This window comes from Peromyscus leucopus, chromosome 4 (genome assembly GCF_004664715.2).
Source record: "Peromyscus leucopus breed LL Stock chromosome 4, UCI_PerLeu_2.1, whole genome shotgun sequence".
NCBI classification, from domain to species: Eukaryota; Metazoa; Chordata; class Mammalia; order Rodentia; family Cricetidae; genus Peromyscus; species Peromyscus leucopus.
This window is the reverse complement of record NC_051066.1, coordinates 137581543-137590990: the sequence shown is the minus strand read 5'-3', so window position 1 is coordinate 137590990 and position 9448 is coordinate 137581543. Positions and strand designations below refer to the sequence as shown.

The following is a 9448-nucleotide window of genomic DNA, read 5'->3' as shown; positions in this document are numbered from 1 at the left end:
TAATACAGTTTACCAAGTAATATATTTACATGGTTTTAAAACATCCAGTATCATAGGAACACTTACAATGAGATGAAAAAGTGCTATCCTCTACCCCGTGTCAACCGGTGTCCCACTCTTAGACAAAGTTACTTTAAACCATTGAGATCTCTTTTTCTGTTGTCTATATTTCTGTTATTAGAATAATTTTTCTGTGGTAAACCTTATATATTGAACTTTTATTTCCCCCAAAGAATGAAGCTTACCTGTTAGTATCCTTTCCTCTTCATTCCCATCAATAAAATTGTACCATTTATTTTTGTTTCTGCTTTTAGTTACCTGGTAGCTTTGATATGCCAGCATCCTTTATAAAATCCTGATCTACAAAAACATTATTTCTTTTACTTCATCCCATCTAGAACAATAAATTGGGTCTGGTGAGAGTTAGATGTAGACTTAGAGGTCTGGGCATTGTTGGACAGTTATTTGGAGACAATTTTAAATGTTTTGTGTGGGATTTATCATAATCTTTACCTTTTTGTGTTTTATAGAAATAAAATCTTCCCTTAATTGATGAAAATGAAAATACAGAAGAAAGAGAAGCAGGTAAGTGGTCCCATTTCTTTTAGGTGTTTTATTTGTTCATTGTACCTTACACCTACTGAAGAGGATAGGTTAGCTGTGTGGGCTCACATTTTAACCTCTGGTAGTTTGCTGTTGCCTCTGCTTTCTATTCTCTGCAGAGTAATAGAGCTCTGGTGTGGTGAGCCACGAGAATATGTTATAAGGAGTCCAGCTGTACATCAAAGCTGTACCGTGACCAGGCCAAGGGTCAGTCAAGTGGCAAGCCATCTAGCATGAACTATTTGGTATTACACAGCTTAATACTCAGCTGTGCCTTGTTACGAATTTCTTGTGCTCACAATTCCCATAGAAAGTGTGTGTGAACTTCACTGTTCCCAGCCAGTACTTGGATAAGGTCACGCTGGTGGAAACCATAGCTTTGTTTCTTGTGCTATTGAAGCTTATACCATCCCCTTGCCTTGAGGCCTAGTGGCTCTCCAAAGCCATTGACTGAGAAAAAAAGAGGTTTTTACATATCAAGGTGGAAGGTAGGGTGGAGCAAGATTTCTGAGGAGGCAGAGGACCTAGTGGCCAGGGGAGGAAGGGACAGGTGTTTTCTGTAGGACAGAATGGCATGGCCAGGGAGAAGGGAAGAACACAGAGGTTTTGTAGATGGTAAGGCAGAACTCTTGTAGAGTTCATCAGAGCCAGGAGTAGAGAGCAAGTACAGATGGAGGGTGAATAAACAGAGAACCAAGATGAGGCTGGAAGCATAAGAGCTTAGTCGTTAGCAGGACTATGAGAGGACAGTAAAAGAGGGGACAAAGAGGAACTGAGTGTCAGGACAGAGCTGAAGCTATGTAGATAGGATTTCATCCCAGAGAAATAAAGTAGAAATAAAGAATTTGGTGTATCTACATTTATTCTTGTCCTGAATGCCTGACAGAGCTGTAGCTGAGTAGATGGAATTCTGTCTTAGTGGAATAAAGTTAACAGGCATAAGAGCATAGTGTACGTAGATTTTTTTTCCCTTCAGATATCCCACGCCGGACGTAGCATCTGACCCGGACCCTTGGTAACCCATACTCTGGTGACTAATGTGTGAATTTTCCTTTTTGCTTCAGTCATGTCCATATAGGAGCAATGTAATGAAACTGAATGAGAGTGTTAAAAATTAGCCTTGTAGAAATGCGTCCTCTCTTGGAACAGCTTTTCAGATTTTTCTGAGTGATATGACCAGTTCTCTGTAGTTTTTACATATTAATCATTTTTGGATATTTAGTTTGCTAAAAGCATTTTCCCCACATTTGTGTGTGTGTGTGTGTGTGTGTGTGTGTGTGTGTGCACATGAAGTTTATATGTAGGCATGTATGTAATAGCTTATGTGTGGAGGTCAGAGGACAAGTTTGCAGAGTCATTTCTCTTCTTCCACCTTTCTGGAGAGGTCTAGGACTTCCAACTCGAGCTCAGGTTGACAGGTTTACTCTACAGGTGCCTTTACCCACAGAGACACCTCATTGCCCTGGAAGCACTCTTCTATTTGTACAATACTTAGAACAGTGGCCAGTGTGACTCATTAATATAGTGTATAAATAACTCTTCTCCTCTGTTTCTCTGATGGCTTTATTGGAAGGAACCTAGAGAATACCAGTCCGTGTGACTTAGAGAAGTGAGATATGGAACTATGCCTCTCTTAGACAGTCTGTCGGATGGGTGGCCTTTCTTTTTATGGAACTGGATGATAATCTAGCAACGGGGGTGGTGGTAGGGTGGTTGATGGTGGTGGTGTCGTCTGAATCCCTGTCTTGAACTGAGACCCCATGCAAGGTGGTTGGGTGGGACTAGCCACCTTTTCCTTTCCAGTCTCCTCCTTTGAACTCTAGTTAGAGACAGGGGCATGTGGGGGTATCACAAGATTATCCTCTGGATGGCCCTGTTGGGGAGCTTGATTTGGAGAAGTTATTCTTCTCAGTGTGAGTTATTCACAGGAAAAGCAGTACTTGTATCTACACATTGGGTTTCTCTTTCCTGGTGCTACAGTGAACTGGCAGTTGTAGATCAGCACCACAGAAAAGGAATTTATCCTAGGGTGACTCTGACAGTCTGAAGCTGTGTACAAGTTCTTCAATTACTGCTGCGTTTATGATCAAGAAGATGGGAAAGAACCACATATCCATCAAAAAAAGGACCATTTAAATGTATTGTAGAATATACCCCAAGCCCTCAAAATTATTGTTAATTATGATATGCAAGCAGGCTTATAGTTCTTAAGGCAATTTTCATGTTTAATTTTTAGACACTTTTTAAGGTGAATTATTATGTATCCTTAGAGGAATTTTTATTTTAAACTTAATAGTAATGGTTAGTGAGCAGAATGTTTGAGGTGGTGTTTTCTGTTTTGAGTTGGTTTGTTGGTTTCTGTGTTTGTATTTGAGATTGTCTTGATAAAGAAGTAGAGGTTTATGTGTAGTTGAGGCTAGTGTTGAGTTTGAGATCAGTGTGCATCAGCCTCGTGAGTGCTGGAACTATAGAGTTATCCTACTGTGCCCTGCTTCAGAGTGAGAATTTCACTTGACAATCACTGTTAGCTGTGTTGAGGTCAGGGTGAATAAACAGGAGGAACTGATCCTGTGCCTTCTGTCAGTATTTGACATTGGGTCACATGGACTATTGAACTGCAAAAATTCAGTGCATGAAAATGGAATGCTAGAACTGTAGGCTCTAGGACTGAGTGTTTATCACACAGTTTTGGGCTGGATAGAAAGAGCTTCAGTCTTCATAGAGTGGGATTGAAATTCCCGCTGTATCACTTACGCTCTTGGAACAAGTTCAGTCTAATTTTTTACCATGTGGAAAGTGGTTAAATGAGATAGTCAGGTACTTAGTATTTGTTATGCCAGTAGCAAGCAAATCTTTGGTGTGTAACAACATGAATAGCAATCAAGCTCACTTTACCCTAATTCTGAGATGTTAGAGGCAACACTAAAAGGCTTAGGCTCTAGCCCAGTGGTGGAGTACTTGCCCAGCATGAACAAGGTCCTGGGGAGAAGGCTGACACTGGAGAAAGAAGCAGGGGGAATGGGGAAGTCTGCTTTAAAAACATCCATTCTTTAAAAAAAAAAAATCCTCATTTCTTCTAGTTTGTTTTTCTACTTCTTTGAAGAAAAATGGCATGTAAATATATTCTGATCTTTAAAAATTCTCATTTTCTTGTTCAAAATTTTATCGGGAAAAATTAAAATGAGATGACAGGTTTTTACAAGTTAATCAAAATTCAGCAATAAATAATCATGCTTCCTATTAACTAGAAGGGGCATAACAGGTGGCATGCCAAGAACAAAGGCTTTAGAAATTGACTTTGACTTTGTATTGCCAAAGGAAATGTTGCAAAAAAAAAAAAAAAAAACAGAACTGTGAAAAACGAATCTCTTGCAGTCTTTTTATCTGTGTTGACAAAAATAACTAAACTTCCTCTAAGAAGTGTGTGGAGTTTAATTACTGAGATTACCAAACAATATTAGGCAGGCAAAAGTTAGCTAGAGAAATGAGGTGTGACTTGTAATGATGAAAGCCTGACTTTTACAACTGAGTATACTTATTAAGTGGACACAACCTTACCTTAGTGAAAACAGACCCATCCTGATTCTTTTTTTTTAAACCTCAACTCATTGTTTGCTACTATTTTATAAATATGACAGGTATGAGATGTGATATACAATAGTAAGGGTAAAGGTTTACTGTAGTAATCTAAATCAAGGAATCCAGTTTTAAAAAGATAATATTAAAACTTGGAGCTATAGCCAGGATATGTAATGTAGACCTGGTGACTTTGGAAGCCCTTGCTTCCATGAACAAGAGCTTAGCAGACATAGCTTTCATTTTTAGGTCCTTGAGAAAACACAAAGTTGGTGGATTGGGAAGAGTAATTCAGATGAGCAGTGGGAATCTCAGACCTTGATGAGATAGTTAGACCATACTTTTTACCTTGGAGTGAATATGTGTAACTAGAGTTTTCCTGCCTTGCCCACAGTCAGGACAAATCTCTGTCACCCGCCAGTCCCACAGCCGCTCAGACCCAACCAAGTAAACACACAGAGACTTATATTGCTTACAAACTGTATGACCGTGGCAGGCTTCTTGCTAACTGTTTTTACATCTTAAATTAATCCATTTCTATAAATCTATACCTTGCCACATGGCTTGTGGCTTACTGGCGTCTTCACATGCTGCTTGTCATGGCGGCAGCTGGCAGTGTCTCTCCCACCTTCCTGTTCTCTCAGTTCTCCTCTGTTAGTCCCGCCTATACTTCCTGCCTAGCCACTGGCCAATCAGTGTTTTATTTATTGACCAATCAGAGCATTTGACATACAGACCATTGCACAGCAAATATGAACCTGAATTATTCACTAAGCAAATATTGCTGAGTTTTCCACATTTATTTATGCAAGAAATACTTAAGTTCTACCTCAGGCCAGGTTTAGCAGTGACTTAAATGTTTTCTGAAGAAATGCATATAGTCTAATTATAGAAAGGCAGTTAAAGTAGGGCATGGTACATGCCCCAGAAGAACCAGGGTTTTACATTGTGGATGGAAGAGTGTGGTCTGGTATTGGAATATAGGTAAGGACACAGGTAATATCAGCTCCACCAAAGAATTGGAATATTTTAGGAAGAGTGAGGTCAGTCAGTGTGCTTCAAAGAACTGAACGAGGAAGGAAGAGAGTAATTATAGGTAGATTCAGGAAGTACATGGTAGTAAGGGAGAAAGGGAAGGCCTAGGGTGGAGTGCTCCATTTTGGTGGTGGCAAAAGGCGAACTAGAGTAAGCTTGGTGGATTTAGCCAGCTGCCATGTTCCTAGCACAGTTTATCTATGTCTTCTAGAGGGAAATAGAGAGCTCTGATCTCTAGGAAGGTGTTTACCACAAAAACAATTGCAGAGTCACAGCCTTGGTTGAAAATAGTAAGTGAGGAAGAATAAGAACATTGATAATAATGTGGATGAGTAAACAATTGATTTTGAGACTTTTCAGCATCACTGGACAGAGAGCAGGTTAGCACTAATCAGACCTTCAGTTTGTTTGCCATTGGAAGTGCCTTTCAGCATATTTAAGAGTGATGCTAAATTGCCCTTTAAAAACAGTTTAAAACATTGTCTTCATTAGTCAGAAGGATTTAAAACGGACTTTTTCCAACTCCTGAGAGACAGAAAGAGAGAGAGAGAGACAGATAGACATGAGCATTGAATTCTTCCTGTCTCTTCATATATTTCATAGGATACCCCCCCCCAATCATTCTGATTGGTTTCGTATTCTGAAACATACACCTGAGGCCAGAGTGAGGCCTGCATGGTAAGTCAAGGATGACTCATTGCCTGTGAAGTACATGAAGGAAGAAGGCACTCTATTCTCAAGAGAGCCAGTGAAGTGTATCGGTTGATGGACCCATGGACAAGAATGGGGCCAAGGTCCTTGCTTTCTGTTTTTCCCTCTTACTCCCCTGGCTTCTTTTTCTTCTAGTTCTTCTTCACTCCAGTACCTCTACATCCACTGTCCTCCTTCCCATTGTGGATATCAGTTTCCTAGGAACAAGGTTATCAGCTTCCTCTTCAGTAGTACACATATATACATATACAGTGGTGTGTGTGTGTGTGTGTGTGTGTGTGTGTGTGTGTGTAAATTTTTCTTTTAACTTAGGATTTTACCTGTGATAATGGACAAAAATGGGCTGTCTTTTTGAAAAGACCATCAATTATAATCTTTTCATTTGTTCTTAAACTTTTTTAATTAAGATGAATCTGGTTCCTCTAGATTTAACTGTTTTCCAGGACTATTGTGGGTTAATGAGCTTGGATCAAAGGAACACCACTGTTTTTTGTTTTTTAACACTTAGCCCCTTTCTTTTTCATTTTTTGCTCTGTTCCTAGACTCTCGTCCCTATTTAAGTTGTTGTTGTAAAGCAAATTATTGTTAGTCCCTTGTGGTATACCATCTTCCGTTTGTTCCTTTTAGAGCCATTTCAAAGTGGAGACACTGACATTGGATTTAGCACTCAGGCTTTTTGTCTCCCCCTGACTTGGAAGTACATCAAAGAACTGTTTTTGTCTTGGGTTTTTTTACTCCTCAGGAATTTTTCCAAGTTCTCAACATAAAAATATTTGTGGATTACTGAACCCAAAATTTGTATTTTATATTTTTATTACTAATATTTGCCTTTTCCCCTTTATAACATCAAGCAATTGTGCTCGTCCCCTTTTAGAAAGTGTCAGCTCTGTCACTCTAGGAATTTTGCCATGGCAAGTTGTTTCATCTCCTGTCTGTAAAATTGGTAGATGTTAAGGGGGCTGTCCCTGGATAATTATCTATGACTCCTGTTACTGGAACTTCACAGGCAGCAGATAGGTTTAGCTTAGTAAAGAATTATCTGACTTTTCCCAAAGCATTGTATACACTCACACATGTTTAACCAAGTGACCTAATAATCTGTTAGGGTTCTGTCCCTGGGAGGTCATACATTTTGCCAGAATTTGAATCCACAGTCCTCCCCTCACTAGCTGCTTGTCTAGAGTGCATGCATCCCTTACCATTACTAACTCTCTACTTCTCCCTGTACAGACTGGCATCTTTATACTGACCTTATTAGATGGTTGTGCAGGTTAGAGGCTTTATGTCATCTAGTATCTTCGTAGGACATATGCAGTGAATATTAGCTGCTGCTGTAGTAATTTTCTCTGGATTTAATTCCCTCTACTACTGCCCACTTCCATCTTCTTTGGGAAGCCCTCTCCATGAGTAGAGACCTTGTCATGAGGCAAAGGAAGAGACAGTGTCACTCTGACCTAGAGCAGACTATCTTGGTGGAATTCAGTCTTTAGGCTTTGAAAGCCTCTTTAGTAAGCAAATAACTGTTTCAATTTGTCCCCTCACTTTTAAAAAATTTATTTTCAATTTCATACATTACATGATGCTCCTTGATCAAAATCGCCTTCATTATTCTCTCTTATCCTTTCCCCCTTCCATCACATCTTTTCTTCCTACGAAGTCCTCCTGTGTTCGTCTTTTTTTTTTTAAAGTTAGAATTGCCTGCATGAGTATGGGTAGGAGTTGACTTAACTTTGATCAGACAGTGAGCTGGTGACTGTACCACTCAGCAGTATGACTTGCTTCCCTTCAGCAAGCACTAACTGTTCTTCGCTACAGCTCCTGAATAGGGCAGGGCTTATGCAGGCTGGTAGCCACCACTGCTGTTAGTCGTGGCTGCAGCAACCATGTCCCGTCCAGAAGATAGTGTTTTGTAGTATTCTTTCCCATCCTCCAACTCTTAAATGGTTTCTAGCCCTTCTTCTGAGCTCTTCCCTGAGCCTTGCAGGAGGTGATATAGATGTCCTGTTTAGAGCTGAGTACTGAACACTCTCAGTTTGCCAACTCCTGCACTCTAAGAAAACTTGATCTGTAAGGGTCAGGTGTCCCTGGCACAGAATTCACTGTTGTTCCCAGGATGAGCACATAGCAACTCCCTTTTTTTCTTAAAGTATTGAGTCTTGAAAGAATAGCTGTTATCCATATGATTTAGGCTACATTATTAGCAGGACTTCACTTACTGTAAAGATCCAAAAGAAGACCTTTCTTTTCTTCAGTGTTTTTCTCCCAGTAATGTCAGTGCTGTGTTGTGAGCCTCAGACTCCGAAAGAGCACTAGAAAAGGAGACAGGGTAACATGCAGCTGAATTTGCAATGCTTTTATTCCTACTGTGGGCCAGGAAGTATAGGTACATGTCAGACGAATCTTTAAAGGTCTTATTAATTAAAAAACCCAGAGCCAGATATTGGGGTGAAAACTGAGAGATTAGAGAAGCAGAAAAAAGCCAGCTACATTCTTACTGCTAGGAAATCCTCAGCCAAAGAGAGAGCTACTTCCTGTATACTCATGCCTAAATCCTTTCTGTCCCTGCCATCTTAATTACTCTCCACCCAGCCACATCACTTCCTCTTTCGGCCCAGCTCTATCACTTCCTGTCTGTCTTTACAGACCCTCCAGACCTCTATGGTTAACTAGTGCTGGGAATTAAAGGCATGTGCCACCACGCCTGGTTCTGTTCCCAGTGTGACCTTGAACTCAGAGATCCAGATGAATTCCTGCCTCCCAAATGCTAGGTATACTGCCTACCTTTATGTTTAATATAGTGGCTGGCTTTTTTTTTTCTGATCTCCACACAAGCTTTATTTATTACAACACAAATAAAATATCGCCACAGATATACCTTGGGGAACCAACATACTGAAGGAAAGCCATACTACCTGGGCAAGTGTTTGTGGTATATAACATGCCAGGCCTCTTTATAGGAGAGCAGGCACTCACAAGTGGTACTGTTTCTAAACTATTACTAGAATGCAATTTTACCATCTTCTGGAAAAGCTGGCCTTCCTGGGCTCTCCCTAAGTCATTTCTTTGTTCTAGGTCAAGGAAAGAATGCCATTCCTGGAGCGAGCACTCACATTGTTACTGGACCATTGCCAACCTTACCTTGGTTATGAATAGCAAGTACTTTTTAGAATACCAGACCTGAAAGTATGAGATGAAATTTCCACTTCCAAAGTATTGTTTCCTTATAATTATTCACAGTGTGAGACTATGCTTTTACTTAATGGTACTCAAAAGTGGCTTTGAAATTTCCTTTTTAGTGCTATCTTAGCACCTGTGACATACTTCTGGCATTTGTCACAATAAAACTTCCTTCTATTTGGGTAGTTTGATTTTTGCAAGTGGGCAAAGTTATTTGGGATTGAGTCTAGTGGCTAAGTTCGGTGAAATGCAGAACAAGCCTAGTTTTAGTTACTACCAAAAGTAAAACTGGTGGGCCAACAAGATGCCTCAGCAGATAAAGGCATTTGCCACCAACCATGACAGT

At 40.1% G+C, this 9448-nt stretch overlaps 1 protein-coding gene across 3 annotated transcripts in view; it reads left to right on the top strand.

The window, feature by feature from the left end:
* Window positions 1–524: 524 nt before the first annotated feature.
* The window catches only part of Chd6 (chromodomain helicase DNA binding protein 6), a 130263-nt gene continuing 121339 nt past the window's right edge, over window positions 525–9448 (top strand). For 2 of the 3 annotated variants that reach the window (XM_028868398.2, XM_028868396.2), the window contains exon 1: window positions 525–585. In XM_028868398.2, coding sequence (XP_028724231.1) covers window positions 553–585 — 33 coding nt within the window. In that variant the 5' untranslated portion in view covers window positions 525–552. Of the gene's footprint in view, window positions 586–8785; window positions 9109–9448 lie in introns of those variants that run through there. The other variant, XM_028868397.2, reaches the window with a different exon arrangement.